The 18,101-nt window shown below is 36.0% G+C and overlaps 2 protein-coding genes across 4 annotated transcripts; one reads left to right on the plus strand and one right to left on the minus strand.

Annotated features, from left to right (window-relative positions):
• Window positions 1–64: 64 nt before the first annotated feature.
• Window positions 65–4,802, minus strand: LOC140003731 (glutamine synthetase leaf isozyme, chloroplastic-like). The gene is made up of 14 exons (XM_072084272.1): window positions 4,622–4,802; window positions 3,295–3,557; window positions 3,040–3,079; window positions 2,834–2,937; window positions 2,699–2,747; window positions 2,507–2,613; window positions 2,222–2,309; window positions 1,926–2,054; window positions 1,696–1,770; window positions 1,366–1,419; window positions 1,237–1,274; window positions 960–1,119; window positions 793–853; window positions 65–476 (listed from the first exon to the last, which is right to left on the minus strand). The coding sequence occupies exons 2-14, from the start codon at window positions 3,546–3,548 to the stop codon at window positions 337–339; spliced, it is 1,299 nt and encodes a 432-aa protein (XP_071940373.1). The 5' UTR covers window positions 3,549–3,557; window positions 4,622–4,802; the 3' UTR covers window positions 65–336.
• Window positions 4,803–8,383: 3,581 nt separating this feature from the next.
• Window positions 8,384–17,710, plus strand: LOC113738188 (uncharacterized). Of its 3 annotated transcripts, none has more exons than XM_072084276.1 (14): window positions 8,384–8,875; window positions 9,936–10,017; window positions 10,694–10,797; window positions 11,074–11,200; window positions 12,253–12,347; window positions 12,961–13,084; window positions 13,216–13,296; window positions 14,135–14,233; window positions 15,096–15,254; window positions 15,355–15,415; window positions 15,496–15,551; window positions 16,029–16,073; window positions 16,531–16,707; window positions 16,789–17,710. In XM_072084276.1, exons 1-14 carry the CDS (start codon window positions 8,838–8,840, stop codon window positions 17,242–17,244), a joined length of 1,704 nt encoding a protein of 567 aa, XP_071940377.1. In that variant the 5' UTR covers window positions 8,384–8,837; the 3' UTR covers window positions 17,245–17,710. The 3 variants fall into 3 exon arrangements, with proteins under 3 accessions (XP_071940377.1, XP_027121217.2, XP_071940378.1); XM_027265416.2 differs by having other exon boundaries at window positions 8,387–8,875; window positions 15,496–15,566; XM_072084277.1 differs by lacking the exons at window positions 8,384–8,875; window positions 9,936–10,017; window positions 10,694–10,797 and having other exon boundaries at window positions 11,137–11,256; window positions 15,496–15,566.
• The last annotated feature ends 391 nt before the right edge of the window (window positions 17,711–18,101 follow it).

Below are 18,101 nucleotides of genomic sequence, written 5' to 3' on the forward strand. Positions count from 1 at the left end.
TTTGCAACTCCTTGCAGTTGAGGCTATAATAAATGTAGAAGTGAGAATTGGATACATGAAAAACTAAAACAGAAAAACCAAAGCACCATCTCATTAGAAAAAAAAAAAAAGCACAATCGAATGTCAATCTACAAAACAGATTCATGAACCCTCTGATCCCAAACAAATTGGAATCTCAAAGGAACCAATTAATTAAGAACGGCTGACAGCCAATTTAGGTTCCTCATTTACACGGCATCTCCCCAAAGTGGTTACAGATAAAGAGAACGAGCTGCGGTCCTACGAGCTCGTGCATTTCAGAATAAGTTCACGTCTTTGTACTGCAGCTTCAGTTGTTTAAACCTTTAATGCAATCTTCTGTGCAGCAAGAGCTTCTGCCTCAAGTGTGGGCTCCCAAAGAATAGTAGTTTCGGCAAGTAATGAAGTAACAACGTAGGGATCCATGTTAGAAGCGGGGCGCCTGTCTTCCAAATAACCTACAATAGAAGGTGAGGGACGTTTGAAGCCCATCAGTGTAAGCAACATAGTGCTAAAACCGCCACTCCATCCCCATTGTTGTCATTCAAAAATGGGCGTTTCAGAAGAATCCTAAACTGCTTAAGCAAATTTTTTGTTAGCAGTTCATAATCTTAGGTACATAATGAGCTCCCACTTATGTTGCCTTTGAGGATAGAAGGAAGAATATTAACCAGGTTCACATATTAGAATTATCTCAATGACAATGATAGGAGAATAAAATTTATCAGATGAACCTTCACTGTTATGCTTTTTGTGCTCTTATTGGTGAAATACCTTTGCCATTCTTCTCAGTATCACGCCCAACACGGATTGAGCAACCACGATTAGCAACTCCCTGCATTTTGTCATCAAGTAAACTAAGTAAGGGTTTGGTCAAGTGATACATTGCTTTGTGGCATCCTTTTTATGTGGAGTGCCTTGTCTTAAATAGAAGAGCATACCCAAGAAAATGTGTTGATATCAGCAGTTTCGTGCTTTCCTGTCAACCTTCTTTCATTTCCTTCTCCATAAGCACTTATGTGATCCTTGTGTCGAAGAGATAGACTCAGGATTGCTTTCTTTATTTTCTCGTACCCTCCATCCTCCCTCATACTCTTTGTACTGTAAACCCAAAAAGAGAATAAAATAAATAATGGGTAATTGAAGTCCATATTCTTTCTTGTATTCATTTCCTCATCTCCTAAAATGCACTAACTTTACATGATTATCCAGAAGTACCTGTAATTGGTGTGGCATCCTGCACCATTCCAGTCACCCTGAGTATTGATGACAAAGGACACAATTTTTCTGGTTGATTAACAAATTGGAAAGGAAAAAGAATTGCAAGATATATAGGATCTCCTATACCTCTATTGGTTTTGGATCAAGTGTAAGAACAACTCCTGCTTGTTCAGTAATTCTCTGTTAGTCAAGTAACAAGAAAAAAAAATCTCATATAAGTATGTATGTAAAATAAGTGATCAAGTAATATGACGTGAAAGAATGAAACGTTGCTAACTAGATGAACCAGTTACATCATACCCTGTAAAATGTGCTGTTATAAGCTTTTAAGTTGACTTGGGAGAATAAATTGCCTTATTCTGGATACTATCCTATACACAGAGAGCTAGGTAGCTCCTCTTTGAAAAAGCTTTTGATGCAAGGATGCAAACTGTCTAACTGGAAAAGAATATTTACCTCAAGAAGGTACCTAGCACACCAGATGTGATCTCCAGCTTCAATTCCCACGCTAGGACCTACTTGAAATTCCCACTGCCAAGTTAATCTTAAATCAGTCATTTGACCAGGCAAGGAGTTGCCGAACAGGAGAATATTCATAATTGAGTGTAAACAAGAAGTGTTTTAACATACATTCTTGCTCATATATAAGATATCAAAAGTTGAAAAAAGAACGGAGGGAGGAGAACCTGCCCAGGCATAACTTCACCATTCGTTCCACTAATATTTATTCCAGCGTATAAGCAGGCCTTGTAAAGAGCATCAGATATGTCCCGTCCAAATATCTTATCTGCTCCAGCACCACAGTAATAAGGGCCCTAAAAATGCCAAAAAAGTTTAAACATACAGATACAGAACAATAATATCGTCTAAAGTTATAGTCTACATAAATTGACAGGTAACAAATCATGGGTTTCAGAACTGTTCACATTCTTGTGAACTAACAGATTTAAAATTTTTTTTATTTCATGACAACAGTCATTACCTGAGGACCGGGGTAGCCTCCAGCAGGCCAACCCAAGGGCCATTTCACGTTTGTTTGCAGTAAGGTGTACTCTTGCTCTATGCCAAACCTGGTTAAGGTTGATTGCAGAAAACGATTGACAATCACCAGTTAAAATATTCAAGAAACAAACACGAGAACCAATCAAGAAACATATCTTAAAGTTTGAGCCTTTTCTGTTCAGTTTTACATTTTATATTGGTGTCAACATCTAGTATAGACATAATTGAAGGGGTACTAAGTAAAATTCAGCCTAGGAGAATTTACCATGGTACTTCTGCTATAACCTTCGGGTTGCTAAAGATCTGTGCAGCTCTGTAGCGCTTGTTTGTAGGAATGGGCTCACCAGCTGGTGTATAGGTGTCACATATGACCTGTTCAAGCCACGTATGAAACTGTTACATGAACACAATTTAATTATAACATGAATCAACAACTACTGAGCTAGTTCTCACTCACCAAAATGTTGTTTCCTCCACGGAATGGGTCCTTGAAAATTGCCTGAGGGCTAAAAGTGTATTCAGTCAAGCTCTATTATGGAAGGCAAAAGTAACTAGTGAGTACATAAGAAGGTTAGTTGCAATGGATTCTTACTATAAGATAACTTCACTATCTTCTCCAGGTGCTTGTCCAGTACTTGATCCATCATAATTCCACTTTGGGAGCTCTGATGGGTGTTCAACTGGCTTTGAGATTGTCTGAAAACATAATCAAGCTCAATTACAAGACTATAAAGCCACAACTTTATGTCATTGGTCACTCCAAAATTCACATAAGAAAAAAGTATTAGCATCACATACCTTTGATTTACTACGCACATCAGTCCCAGATCCTCCAATCCTGTTACAAAAAAGCAATAGTTAATCTCCAATTCTTGACAACGTAATGCAGATTGTACGCAAGCAGCAAACAATTAGCATAATCAGCGGACACACCATCAAGCGAATGAAAGACAAATTAATCTATTCAGCCAAGAAAGGTATCATTTTAAGGTCTAAATGAGCAAAATACTATTGTTTCAAGAATGCATCATGCATAAGAGAAACATCAATTACCAGATATACTCAGCAATGATCTTATCAGTATACGGAGTTACGTCCAGGTTTAGCAGCTGTTCCACCCGGTTAACAGTGCCATTTTCTGATTGAAGGGCATAAACTTTAAATTTGGAAGAAGTTTTAATAGCTCCTTTCTTGCTTTGTTTCAATACGAGGGAGCTCCACATCTTTGGAGTCAATGGACCGACATCCATCAAGTTTTTTGAAACTCTCATCTGCCATTGTGGAGAGGGGGCCAGAATTTGTGCCATTTCCAATTGCTGGACAGAAATTTCAAAGAGAATAACGTATATTGCTTTTCTAATGTAGAATCGTAATATATTGAGCAAAGAATGCTAGGATAAGCGTGAAGGATAATAATGATACCAAAAGCAGAAAATTTGCTAAAATTATTTCGTAAATGATGAAAAAGAATCTATGGTACTTCGAAGGAAAGCCCTGCTAGCAGAATCAATCAACCATGGCAAAGATTCAAAAGGAAACAACTTTCCCTGATTTAGTTCATTTTGATAGAATTAAATTCATTTCTTTTAAAGTTTCCTCTTGCTAGATCCATGATAAAAGCACGTATTGTGTGTCTAAAGTTCTGTTAGGAAAAGTTGGCAACTTTGCAATAACTGAAGTTTTTCCTTTTGATTCAGATGATCACCATAGCATCTCCAGTCTACTGTTTTGAGGGCTTAACAGATTCATATACTGAAAGTCAGCAACACTACAATTCCATGTTAAATTAGGCTAGGAACATTTTGCATCCGCCATTTGCTAACATTTGCCAATTTTCCTCTTAAGATTCTAAAGTAATTCGAATGTTGTAATAACAAATGCTAATATCTGTCTTCTAAAAATAAAAATGTTCTGATGGACATAAAAAAAAAAACTAGTTCATTCGAGTTGCAAGCATGCTCAAAAGTGTGTGCCTGCACTCTGCAGTGTGTGTTTTCTTGGGTGGGCTTAGACGGTTTACTTGTACTTCTGCCTAACCTTTGTTTTTTAAGTTTTCTTATTTCTTGTTTTCTGCTAACTGCTTTGTCCTATCTTGTATTTTCTCGTTAATAGTAATTTTATTTACTCATTTATTTTGGGTAACGGGCAATGCCCACAGAAAACCGGGGCTGCGTAAGTCAAACAGCCTTGGAATCCCACTTCAAAGGTACTAGTTTTTTTCAAGTACAGTTTTATTTTCAAGAACTCAAAATTCGAAAACAAAAGAATTGCATGTTGAATGTTTGCAGCGATGGATGTTCCTATAGCTCGTGCATGTAAAGTGTATACCATACAGGATTAACATAGATGTGGAATAAACAAAAACTACATGCAAAAGTACCTGGAAACTGCAGCCAAAAAGGCTTGAAGATCTGCAGCAGCTACACTGCAGAAGGGAAGACTTCTGACTTCAAACTACCACCAAAAAAAATCAAGAAAGAGAGAGAGAGAGAGAGGCCAAGTGGCTAAATGGCTTAAAGGGTCTTATAATATGGGTCGATGGGTGGACATACTGGCTTTTCCTTAGCAGATAGGGGTGGACGTTGAGTGGCGGAAAATAGTGTTTGGTTTTTATGAGGCCTCAGAGGGGACTAAGGGGAGTTGTCAAACCATTTCATTGTTCACCAGCAGCAGCCTAGTACTGATTATTTTGAGATAAGGCTTTTGTTTTCTTGTCCATTTGATATACATATATATATATTTTTTGAAAATCTGTTTACATGATTTGTCTGTGCACTTGGGGTTATAGTATTTGATTAGGTGTAGAATGGTTGGCAGAAAAACAGTTGGTCATTTTCCAAGCTGTGGAACCAATGAATAGCTTTTGGCTTCCAATGCTAATTTAATAGTACTCTTATTTGCGTTTGGATCATCACTCGATGCTTGTTCATTGGAAGCAATGGAGAAGATTCATTGTTGACACAAACAAGAAGTCTGTCCAACCCAATTTTCTCCATTCTTTTAGGTGAATTAACTTTCTAATTATCTTTCAAGAAGTATGTAAATTAACTTTCAAGAAGTAGGGATTTAGCAGAAAGAAAAGTTACAAAATGAAAACCAATAGGGAGCGTTGACGTTATCAACAAAAAGATTACAACATTCCTTAGATTCTTATCATTAATTTATATGGACGTTGAATCTTGTGTGAACAACAATCATTTGTTAAGTATTTGTGTTGGAAGATATGTGATTGTGATTTGTGAACCCTTTTGCTCATATTTTCCAAACTTTACATTGTTGGAATGGTCGTTGAGAGATGCTGACATTGAATTTGTGCACTTTTTGGGACCACAGGATAAGAGGGTCGAAACTGGAGGTCCATATGTTTTATTTACCATTTCAATCGTAGATCTCAGATCCACCGGCTCTCAATCTTTTCATTTGTCTATGTCTGCCAACTCCAAAGGGATGGTAGGTCAACATTAGATCATCATGTTTACATGGCTAAATTACCCGGGATGAAATTTGACAAATCAAGTTGTGCACAAGGACGTTTGATTTTTCTCCCAATTCCAATCAACATTATTAGATCAATTGAAACTGTAGTAAAGCCTCTGTATGTAATAATTTCTTGACAAACTGTTCTAGTTGTCATTCTACACAGTAGATCTGATTATTCATTTCAGTCATCTCATCTAGACGCCACCTTTTTTTGTAATTTTTTTTCAATAAAATGTTATTGATTGGTTACTACTTTTATTTGGGTTAATTTAATTTTGCATCCTTAAACTATATCTCGATTCTCATTTTGACCCTTAACGTTAGTTCCTGGATACTCTGCACGCTCGATAATTAATGAGATATACAAAGATTTACAGAATAATTCCCGCTCCCGATCACCTTATTACTAAAACTATAATATTTTGTTAATGGAGAGCGGCAACCGTTCCATTAACGTTATATACTACCATTATTGAAGTAGAATGAGCTTCAAACTTTGAAAAGTTGAAGTACCCCAAACTTTGATTTTGGGGACCAAAATAAAACTTGTCTCTTATTCTCATGTCGGGGGTGATAATTTTGTCTCTTTAGGACTCTTTCATTCCAATCTATTGATGCCCGAACATTGTACGTAGTTTTCCAGGCGCGCAAATGTGCAAGAGAAAACATGTGACGTATTAATCATCTTTCATTGATCTAATTCCCACTTAAAATATATCTCTTTCCTGTTCTTGAAGTGATTGCCTACCATCGAACTTAATAAAAGCACGTAATCTTAACAAGTTTTAAACCCTTTTTAAGCAGCAGATTTGCTGCCTACCTAGTTTTGTAGATTGTCATGTTTCTTCATGTATTATTCCCCGCATCTGATCTTGCTTCTACGTCTAGTGCTGCTTCAGGGCTTCTGTCTCCTTGTTCTTGTTCTCATCTCTCCATCAACCTCCCGCTTAATTATTCTATACACTAATTCTATTCAGAAACGTTATATATATGTGTGTGTGTGTGTGTGTGTTATTCTTCAAGAATTACAGATAAAGGCTTTACCTGCAACAGGTATATACTGCTTCAGTTTGTAACTGGATATCTACTGAATGTTGGAAAAAGAAAAAGTAATAATGAAGAGATGCTAAAACACATCAGGGGACCCTCCCAACATGAGAATTCTGAAAGATGCTGAAAGATTACTCAAGTTATCATCATTAGATTCATTACAGCTCTACCCACATATAACTTATAGCCATTCTTTTGGAAATTGGATGCAAGTATGTAGATATTCAGCTGCTGAACCTGATCAATCCTGTGTGAAATCTTTTGAGATACATGCTCTTGTCATTTTGATTTAATCTGAAGATGCTATTCTCTTTTCTGAGTTTCTTTTTTTTTTTTTCTTTGCCACGATTATTTGTTAATTCATCATCTTTAACCAAGAAGAGAAAAATCATTCAAGTGCAATATAATACTATGACTTCAACTTGATCAAACCTTCAAACAATCATCGCATCACATCCATACAGTTGATGCATCACAATTGATCACAGTCAATGAATTAGAAGGGGTCCAATTTCTTTCTTTCTGTCTTGACAAACTGGGAACCAACAAAAAGAAATGGTCACTTACCCCAAACATGTGTGTGTGTGCAAAAAGAAAAGGAATCGGGTTTTGTGCTGAGTTATCGAGTTTAGAGCATTTAGGCATTTTTTTCCAATTAATTTTGCCATTTGGTCAGTGGAAGTAGTATTGTCTATTGGCTAGTCTAGCAGTTGGCAACAACTACTCATAACTACCACGTTCCACAATGGCTCAAGTTAGACAACAAAAGATAGCGGTAATTATAGTGGCATCCCTTTAAGTTTGTCATATTACAAACAATCTTCTTGAATTTAGAAAATTATATGACTAATCATTTTAGGTCTCATTTAGTAGCAAAATAAGGTGGAATTCCTCATATTATACGACAATTCTCTTGGTTTCATTTATTTTCACATAGGATCATTTCGATATATTTATGATAGAAAATAATACTCTCACATGAGGGAGATTAGCACTAAAGCAAAAGAAATATCAAATTAGCTCATTGACCACTTAAACGCATATGTGGTTATTCATACTCTTTCAATATCCAATTATATATTACTTAAGCAAATTATATCCCTCATACTACACAAACCTCTCCTAACATTGATGTCAACGTAAATTGTGCTTGAAGTTTTAATCAACCTCAATGCAAAGAAAATCAATCAATAAAGACTGCAACTACCATAAAAAATGATTAAAATGCAAATTAGCAATTGACATAGCATATACAAAACTCCAAACGCTCCTTCAAAGTTGAGTTTGAATTTTCATACTGTAACTTAAGATACATGAGATACTTGTATCTTCAATCACATTGTAGATATTCTTAACAAAATTCTTAGTTCTAACTTCTAACACATATTTAGCACAACCAAAATCATTCCCATTGAGAGACATCAAGTAGTGTAAACTTGAAAAATTGCCGAGGGCATGATTAAACACAAATTACTCCATAAGGGAGGTTTGTGCAATAATGTCAAAGCTTATGTGTCGTTGGTATAATTAAGAGGAAAATCAAAGTCTTGAAGAGCTCATGGCACCTGTGAAAGACAACCAATGAAAGATGACTTGGCTTGGTTTTGTCAATTTCCTATCTAAAAAAATGTTCTTTTTTAGTTATATTTTCTCTTGCCTTCAGATTTTGATTGCAAGGAACGAAAAGCAAAAGGGAGTAAAGTAAACACGGCACCAATGACCATATTAACAAGTGAATGAACAAATTTATAAAACAGCGAGGAGGCCGGTTCTCTTTTCTTTCTCTTTCCGTTTACAATATTCTTCTTTCCAATTTCATTGAACCCAGCATCCTAATTTGTATACTGCTAATCTTCTTCTTCTAAGCCCTCTCTCTTTCTCTTTGTATTCTGCAAATCTGATATCATAACTGGAAATTATACTTCAGTTTTGTTGTATATAATTTTACAGACACACAATTTGAACTCCTTTGAAGGAGTTTTAAATTTTTATATTCAAAAAGTGAAACAGTTGAGAGGGGGGAAGAAGAAGAGGAAAAATAAGATCTTGGTTTTGTCTGAATACTCATGGAACAGCTCATTAACTTCATAATAAGACCGCCCAGGTAAGGGGAAAAAAGTAGCCTTTTTTTTTTTACCCTTTTCGTCTCCTTTTTTCTTTGTATCAAGGCACTATTTTTCTCTATATCACTTTTTGGCATGGAGTGTAAGAGGTGTTGAAGTTTGAATTTTTATGTGCATTCTGAGATGGTTTTTTGGTGCTTTTGTTGTTTTTGGCTTTTATAAGTTGGAATTTGTAGACTTTTCCAAGTATTTGGTCATATGGGTTCTCCTTTTTTGTGTGTAGTAATTTGGTTCAGATTTGATGCTTGTTTGTGCACATGCTAGTCGAATCTTGTGTGCTGAGTTATTTTAGATGGAGTTATGTATGTATGGAGTAATTTCATGGATGTGAACTGATTTTAAGTTGTTTTGTATATCATTCTAAATTTTGAGAATAAAGAAGTTCTTGCTGAAAACATTGTCATCAATGTAGTTGTAAATTTGATATCGCTGTCTGCATTTTGGGCACAATTTAATGTACATCCTTTCGTATGGAAATTTGTGCTGCAGACTTTTTTGGTATAGATTCAATCTTGAAGTGGTGGATAAAGTTCATTTCCTAGATAGATCAGAACATATGGGGGGAAAACAAGCTGAATGCTTGAGTGTGGATTGTTTTCCATTACCTTGTGGACGACTTGCGATCAAACGTTTTCTTTATGTATTTTCTCTGCTGTCTGACTGCTGGTGGTTCGATATCCAGGAACTGCATTTTTGGAGTTGTCGATGCAAAAGTGATTCATATATATTAGGGAACTTCTGGCAGGAAATAAATAGGCAGTTTTTTGGTGTGACAAAAGTACTTGTGTGATTTTCCTAACTTCTATGCTAGGAAAGCAATTTAAAATTTTGGCATGCTCCTTAACTTTCTACAGAAAAATATTTGCTTGCATCTAAAAGTTATATATTGCACAAGAAACGGGGCATTGCTCATGCGACTAATTACTGCATATAGTAAACACCCAGCTGACCTGGTCATGAACTGGTTCTATCTTAGTTTTCAGTTTGCTATGAAAGAAATTGGTTTTACAGGTAACATTACCATGTTTTTTTGCCTTGCAGAGCTGAGTACAACCCAAAAAATGATTTGTTAGATCAAGAGTTCATGCTCAAAGGGAAATGGTACCAAAGGAAGGATTTGGAGGTAAGATGATCCTATATATATAGAAAGCATACTTTGTGTGGTGCATAAAACGTGATTTACTATCTATTTGCATGTTTAAAACAATGGTTATTGAATGTTTACCTTTTTTCTGGTCATAAACCTGCATAAATGGCACTAAGTGTCTGAGTAATTTCCTTATACTTCACCAGAAACCTTTTCTTAATCCCAATTTGTTCAAGTAAGTTTGACTAGTCATAACAGAATGCGCATTTGGCCTATTTGATATGAACGAGTTGAAGTGGAAAGGAGGCTTCAGAGATGCAGAGTTTTCAGTTGGGAAGATTAAGACTGTATTATTTTCTGTATCTTCTTTTGCAGTAAACCTGCCGTTCCCGCCTGCATAAATGTTAGATGGTTACTTGCACTCTTCGGGACTTGTATATCCCCTTTGTATATCAGGGCCACCTTTTGTTATCTTATCAACTTAATTCATCAAAAAATAAGATTTGCTAGGTCCAATGTATATTAATTAATTGTGGAATACTTTTGGGATTGATATGATCCATTACTATTTGATAAACCTAAAATTTTCCCATTTAACTGATTTTGGTGGTTGTGTTGTTGTCAGAGGGAATATGTCTTTGCCTGCATTTAAAATGATGAACTTTTCAGTTTACTCTTATTTTGAATAATAAAAAGTTTGAAACCTATGCAGGTTTCAAATTGTCGTGGGGAGATTCTTCAATGTAGCCATTATATGCCAATAGGTTTCTCAGAGGGGAAGGCATTGCCTTGTGTTATATACTGCCATGGAAACAGGTTAGTGAAGCTACAAAGTAGAACAAATTTTCATGAGTTCTTCAATTAGGAACCCCTGTACCACCTTTTCTGGCACAGATATTTAACTTAATTTTCTGTTAACCTTGTAACCTGACACTGACAGTAATTGTTTGTGCTTAACATCCTTTGCATAGAGGAGAATAAAATACCTTTCTTTTGTAATTGTGTAGAATTTCGAGAAATGACGTTCTTTTACATACATTTTGTCATCAGTTTGGTTTACACTAATGTATTGTTCTTGTGATAATATTCCAGTGGCTGTAGGGCAGATGGAAGTGAAGCTGCTATTATATTATTGCCGCTGAATATCACAGTTTTTACCCTTGATTTCTCTGGATCTGGGCTTTCTGGAGGGGAGTACGTCTCTTTGGGTTGGAATGAAGTAAGTGGAAAATGATATTTCCACTGCTAGAATTGCAAATATTACAGGAAGAACATGTATGGATTCATGTGAACAAATATCTTATACATAAAATATCAATTTGCATACATTAAGTAGTTCAATTTCAGAAACCTGTTAAGCACTTTTTGTGTAGGATTCTTTTCAACAAATTTACTATTATGCATATGCTTGTCTATCACTTTAAACATAAACAATGGACTTAATTTGTTTTATAGTTTAAAATGTGTTAGTGTGCTTCTGAGCATCATGTCTTAAGCTACAACTTTGGACACCTTGGCTAATGTTGATTTTTTTTTTTATGTACATCTATGTGACTCCTGCAAATCTATTATGGCTTTTCTACTGGAGTAATAAATCGTTGTTATTATTCATGAAGAAAGCTCTGGAATGACCCTTAAGTTCCATCTCTGATCTTTCATAGACTTCTACCTGCTGGTTATCTGTAGTTTAGAGTAATTTCCCTTTCCCATTGTTACTTGCTCGTATGTCTCAGTATAGTACTGCTAGAATTTGAGGGTTGACTCTTCATTGTATGATTATCTAATGATAAATGTTGTTATCTATTGGTTCACCGTCAGAGCTTGTTCCTGTTTTTCTGCATTTTGCCTAAAAGCCATGACTTTTAAACTCGCATCAGGGACAATTTTAAGGGGATGCTTGGGGGTTGATGATTTGCCTTTACAGGAGAAAGCTTTTCTATTATGGAAAGATTGGTGCTTTGAAGTTTCTTTGGAGTTCTCTCTCTCTCTCTCTCTCTCTCTCTCTCGGTAGAAATGTTTTCCTGTGACTCTCTCCCTCTTTCTCTCTCACAAGTTTGTAGACGGTTATGTTTATAGTTTCACTGGTTGGAAATGTTCTTTTCCTTCTTCATCTTTCTCCAACTCTCTCACACAGTTCTGTATATAATGCCCCATTCATGTTTTTCTTAGGCAAATGTTTTGAGCACCATCGTAGGGCAACTAATCATATGGTAGTAGCTTCTGCTGCCCACTTATGTTACTGATAAATGGGGATTGTGGTTTCATTTGCAGAAGGATGATCTCAGAGCTGTGGTGGATTACTTGCGGGCAGATGGGAATGTTTCTCTAATTGGCCTTTGGGGCCGTTCAATGGGTGCTGTGACCAGGTTTCTTTTGTTTTTATGATTGTATCGTAGATGACCAATATGCTTAGACCACTAGATGATAAATGTTTTCAGGATATTATTTTTTGTTGTCTTACTTTTGAAATTATTCCTGGAAATTGTTATGGTATCTCTTAAATGGCCAGTCTTGGGAAAGAATCTAGAAGGCCAGAATTCCTAATTCAACTTGTCTGGACATTGACCTGAAAATATTGTGATTTTTTCTTTCTATTTTGAATTGGTCAGTCATTACAGGCATGGCTCCTCAAGTTGTTTCATGGGTGATTATAACTACAAGAGTGTGAAATAATACACAATTAGCTATTAGCTTCTATAGGTGGCTTTAATGCTTTGGAGGTTGAATAGATCCTGAAACTGAGAAAGAAGAGAGGTTTTGTTGCAAAATTGGAGTCTCCATAAAGAATGGTCATGGCTGGCTATGGAAATTACCTGAGTTAATTTCACGTACCTATTTTCTGGGCTGTCACATGTTATGCATAGAGGGCCCTGTAGGATATTTGTTAGTTTGCTGCTTCAATTTTTTTTCAGAAGAGTAAAAAAAAAAAGTAGTGTTTAGGAGGAGACTTCTGACACATTGCTTTGTTTCTGCTTTCAGCCTGATGTATGGAGTGGAGGATCCTTCAATTGCAGGAATGGTTCTTGATAGCCCTTTTTCTGATTTGGTTGATCTGATGATGGAGCTTGTGGATACCTACAAAATACGGCTACCTAAGTTTACTGTAAGAAGATGAATCTTTATTCTTTTATCTGCTCATTGTCAACCTAATCGAATGTACAAAAGGCTTATGGGTTTCTCTGCTTATCCTGGGCTTGAGTTATATCTCAGATTTATGGTTTTCCTCCTTTCCAGGTCAAATTTGCAATCCATTATATGAGGAGAGCAATTTTGAAAAAGGCCAAGTTTGACATAATGGAGTTGAACACCATCAAGGTATCTGCACCTAAATGATCAACTTAAGTTATCAGATTGCTTTCCAGCCTGTAATTTGGAAGTTTTCCTTTGATAAGTGGCTTTTAAGCTTTTTTTTTTCTGTATAAAAATTTCATCTGAATTAATAGATCGAAGTATTCTTTAGTGCAATTCCGTTCGTTTAACTGGAACTAGCTCTACTCTACCTGACATTTTCTGGGCTTGGACCACAACCCTAAAATGTTACCAGACCATTACTTATTTACTTTCTTGATATAAAAATTGGATTGTAAAATACACATAATGAGCGTCCATTGTGGATTATGTTGGAATTGGTTGAATAATTCCTTTCACGATAACATGTTTGAATGACTTTAAAGAACAGACAATCCTTGTCATGTGGTGTTTAATGGGCTAGGCTGAAAATTGCGTCTCATGCTGGCTGTTCATCGAGTATCAGTGCCAATATGGAGCAAGTCAATGATATCCACGGGGAATGAGACATCAACTTATAGTCTACACCATGTAGACTTGCACTCCATGTTTTGTTTCCCTTCACAAGTGTAATAAGATTGTCAGTTTTTTCTCACTTAAGAAATAAAACTTTGATTTGACAGATTTATGTCAAGTTATAAATACACATTTTTGTACGATCTGTGGTGTGGCTGTGGAAACTGGGGAAATGTTGCATTATGTGAGCACTCACTATGAATTCTAATTAATGATAATAATATGTCTTAGTGTTGGATGATTTGTTGTGGATTGATGATATTCATTTGTCATTCCTTTCCCTTTTACGGTTTTATCTAATTATCACCTTCAATAGTTTTTCCACACCTTCTATTTTTTTGTTTTGAAGGTAGCCAAATCTAGCTTTGTTCCAGTCTTGTTTGGTCATGCGGTTGAGGATGACTTTATACAACCCCATCATTCCGATCGCATATATGAAGCTTATGTGGTAATCTTTTCCATTTCAGCTGTAGACCCTTTGTAGTTCAATGATACCAGCTCAATATTGATTTTACAGTTGCATCTTCCCTAACTTTTGCTCTTTACTTGGGTAAATATTTGTAATAGAATGGCAGTAGTAAATTGGGTAATGGATCTTTGGGATGATGAGCATAGGATACAAAGAGGAAAGGAATAAGCAAATCGAATTAATACAATGGTTAAAGCCTTTCGATGTACCTGGTACCTGATGAAAGATCTGCTATCTGCTGTGAAAATAATTTCTTTTATTTTGCCTCCCTTCTTTCTATTTTTTACCTTGCTCTCTAGAAAATCAGTCCCCCTTTTGTTCTGAAATTTACCAGTGGAGAACATTTTTAGCATGCTTGGTTTCATTTTTTTTATATTAGATTACAATTTGACTTTGGGTAAAATATTTTGTATTCTGTTATTACCCTGGGTAAAATATTTACCTAGTTAAGTTTTTATTTAGGGCTAATCCAAGAGGTTACTGGTATTCCAAGTTGGTCATAATTGAATTTGAAGATGGAGAAAATTCTTTGTGTTGTCATGTGGTGTATTAAAGACTTTACACCATGTTAGTTAGAAGTTCATGCGCAGGATTCTTTTATTTATCATAGTCTGAAAACGATCTTTGGTTATTCTCATTTTAGTTTATTGGTATTTTTTCCTCATCTAGGTGATTGCGTCCTTTTTCTCTACAGCTTCGTAACATGTTTCATATTTTTGTTGTCATCGCAAATCTTGAGGCTATCTGATTGTGGTTTAATTGCTGGATAAGATTTTTTTTATTATAATTATGTAAGTTTTGCTGTTTGATTTATTCATTTTTTAGTATCTGATCTTGGCAGGGGGATAAGAATATTATCAAATTTGAGGGAGATCACAACTCTCCACGGCCACAATTTTATTTTGATTCTATTAGTATCTTTTTCAACAATATTTTACAACCTCCGGTTGATGAAGTTGGAGGTGCATTCTTGGACATGTCACATGATTATTTTGGCAGGGTAATTTCTCACTCGAATGCGCGTCATTGGGTGTTTTAATCATGATGAATTACTATAATATATATATAAATATTTTAAACTGGGTATTTTTACGTTACAGGGTTCTTGGAGTACTGTTGATGAAATGAGAAATTCGGATGAACTGTTATCTTCACCTGTGGGTATGATTATTCCTTTATTTCCTGATTTAGGGATATGTGCTAGAATTCTTCTTGTTTTGAAGAGGAATTATGAATTTTAGGTCCTGGAGCAAACAGTACTGAGGATGCCATTAAGCAGCTCCGCTCCAAAAGACCTGTAAGTAGGACAGAGGTATGATATCAATGCTTTACCATCATGATTGAATTTGTCCAGAAATAAAAGCCTGCCTGGACCAATTAAGAGAAATGATGAATCTGGTAAAGGCTGGGGGGTTAAAATATGTTCCTTTGTCCAAATTATGCGAACAGTCTCCAGATATGCAGGAAATGAAGATCTTTGAAAAAAAAAATACAGGAGTAACCTCAGTTGCAGCTAATGCCTGGAAGCTTCCTTTTCGTATTTTGCTTCATAAATAGATTTTATTCGATTTCTTCTTCTAAATTAACAATCTTAGGCGCAGACGGCGAGCTTCGCATCTATATTTTAATAGGTGATCATCGATGTGTTGGTCCCTGGAATAGTTTGGTCGGGTCTGCCTTGTTGGAACATTACTCTGGATTGTGTTAACACAGTCCACCAATGTCATTTTATATATGCTAGATGGATAATCATTTTCTGTTTGACATTTTTTAGGTCCCTTCTGGTATGTCATCCAAGGATGAACAGTCTGAAGCTCAGGTATCTCTTTAACCATTTTCAAACACCCACCATTTGGCTGAGAGAATCAAGATGGAAATTATCATTGCATTGGAAAGCATTCCATCAAAAGACATTCTTCTTCTACCTAAAAACTTCTTGGTTCTTTCTCTTCCATTGTGTATATGCTAATACTTTTGAAGAAAAACTTTTTAAATGGTTTTGGAGTCCATGTACCAGCTTATCTTTTCTTGGAAATGGTATTAAAATTTTTCTTTTAAGGGAAAAAATGGGTATCCCTGGTCGATCTGTGATCATGCATAGGAAACCTTTATATGTAAGGTGATGTCGGACATCCTGGAAGGGCATGAACATTCTTGAGTGTGGGCATCCTCAATGCATGTTTTGTACTATATGAAGTCCATTGAAGACTTTTTCTTGATTTAACTTGGCATATTTGTGCAGTTGATGTAATATCAATAAAACCTTTTTATTGCAGGGAGGAGGCTCCGGAAGTGATCCTGTTGCTTCATCTTCTAAGATGATAAGCTTTGAACTTGCCAATGGTAATCCCTATGGTCCTCATGTTCCTGCATCGATAGACGATGATGAGTATGTGGAATATCCACTTGATAACTTGGCAGATTTTCCAAACAATATTGAGGAAGAAGAGAGGGTGAGTGGATAACAATATGTCCCTCTTCTTGGCCTTGTATCCACCTTTTCATCCTATGCTTAAATTTGCTGAATGTGTCAGATGCTTATGGTAGCGGTACTTGAGTCGTTGAAGGATCTGGAGGTCAAGCCCCCTGTTGTCGAGGAACCTTCATCAAATGTTGGCAACAGGCCTCCTCCTGAACCATCCCAGAAAAATGATCTGCAGGATCCTTCTACAGCGGCAAAATCTGAACCCCTGACTGAGGAGTCTGCCACCACATTAGAAGCCAATACGCCTCATGTGGCACCTCAAATTCCACTTACTGATGCGAGGAATGAATCCAGTGGTACTCCAGCTACTACTGTTCTAGGTCCCCAAGCAGCTGAAAGTAATGGGCCTTCTCCTTCAAGTGATGCTAGAGTTAGCAACCAAAGCTCATCTGATAGTGATGTAGTTGGCACAAAAGCCACCGTAACAGTTGTAAAGAATCCGTCAAGCAATATCATGGATGGTTTATTGCGTCGTTGGGATCTAAACTTCTTCCGAAACAAATGATGCTGTATAGCAAGATGTAATATTCTGTTCTCTAACAAAGAAGCTGGCAAATATTAGTGTGTTACAAGATAGTTTTGCAAAGAAAAGGCAGAAGAAATTGCAGGCTGTATAGTCCATTATCGTTGGTGATCATCATGTTCTTCTCTACTCTCTCAGGAATTTGAACAATGAAGAAATGCTGAAAGGAGCAGATGGCAGGTAGTTTGTTTAGAAGTTTTACCCCTTCTGGGTCGAAGCCTATACTTTGTAACAGTATTACTGATGGATGTAGGAAGTTCCCAGAATAGTTTGTTAGTGACATTGGTTGTAATTAGCGTGGAAGAGGTAATATGTTTTTTGGAGGTGTACAGTTTTAACAGTTGTAGGCACATGTTGATGATAGCTTTGGTCTTTACTGTTTCTACATTCTACTACATGTTTACTTAAGCTCACATATTTAATTTAATCATCCTAATCTTTCTTTCTTTGTGGAAGTGTAAAAAAGCAAGTTAAATCTCCTTTGTTTTACTTTGATAATTTATTTGGCCAAACCATCATCTCTAGTCTCTATGTCAAATTAGGCAAAAACCTGTTGATGGTTCCCTTTGAAGAATAATGATTAGCTTACATGTGACTCTTTTCTGAACAGGTTGAAATTATTAGTAAGATTATGGAGGTTTTTGTAGGTAAAATGGAATTTGTCCCTTCAAATAATATTAATAATTGATCATTAGGATTGGTTCAGTGGTCAGAAGGTACATTGTATTCTAATAAAAAATTTTGTTCTCGTTTTCTTTTCTTTTTTTCCTAAATAAATATAAATGTTTACTCACACTAAATGCATATATATATATATTTTTGACGCCATGTCTCGAGAA

Source organism: Coffea arabica, chromosome 3e (genome assembly GCF_036785885.1).
Source record: "Coffea arabica cultivar ET-39 chromosome 3e, Coffea Arabica ET-39 HiFi, whole genome shotgun sequence".
Classification (NCBI taxonomy): domain Eukaryota; kingdom Viridiplantae; phylum Streptophyta; class Magnoliopsida; order Gentianales; family Rubiaceae; genus Coffea; species Coffea arabica.

Coding starts and splice junctions, on each gene's coding strand:
- LOC113738188 (XM_027265416.2), top strand. CDS start 8,838: ATGGAACAGCTCATTAACTTCATAATAAGACCGCCCAG. Junction 15,255..15,354: donor CACATGATTATTTTGGCAGG/GTAATTTCTCAC, acceptor TTTACGTTACAG/GGTTCTTGGAGTACTGTTGA. Junction 16,708..16,788: donor ATATTGAGGAAGAAGAGAGG/GTGAGTGGATAA, acceptor TGAATGTGTCAG/ATGCTTATGGTAGCGGTACT.
- LOC140003731 (XM_072084272.1), bottom strand. CDS start 3,548: ATGGCACAAATTCTGGCCCCCTCTCCACAATGGCAGATGAGAGTTTCA. Junction 3,080..3,294: donor ATCATTGCTGAGTATATCTG/GTAATTGATGTT, acceptor TTTTTGTAACAG/GATTGGAGGATCTGGGACTG. Junction 1,275..1,365: donor TTGATCCAAAACCAATAGAG/GTATAGGAGATC, acceptor ATCAATACTCAG/GGTGACTGGAATGGTGCAGG.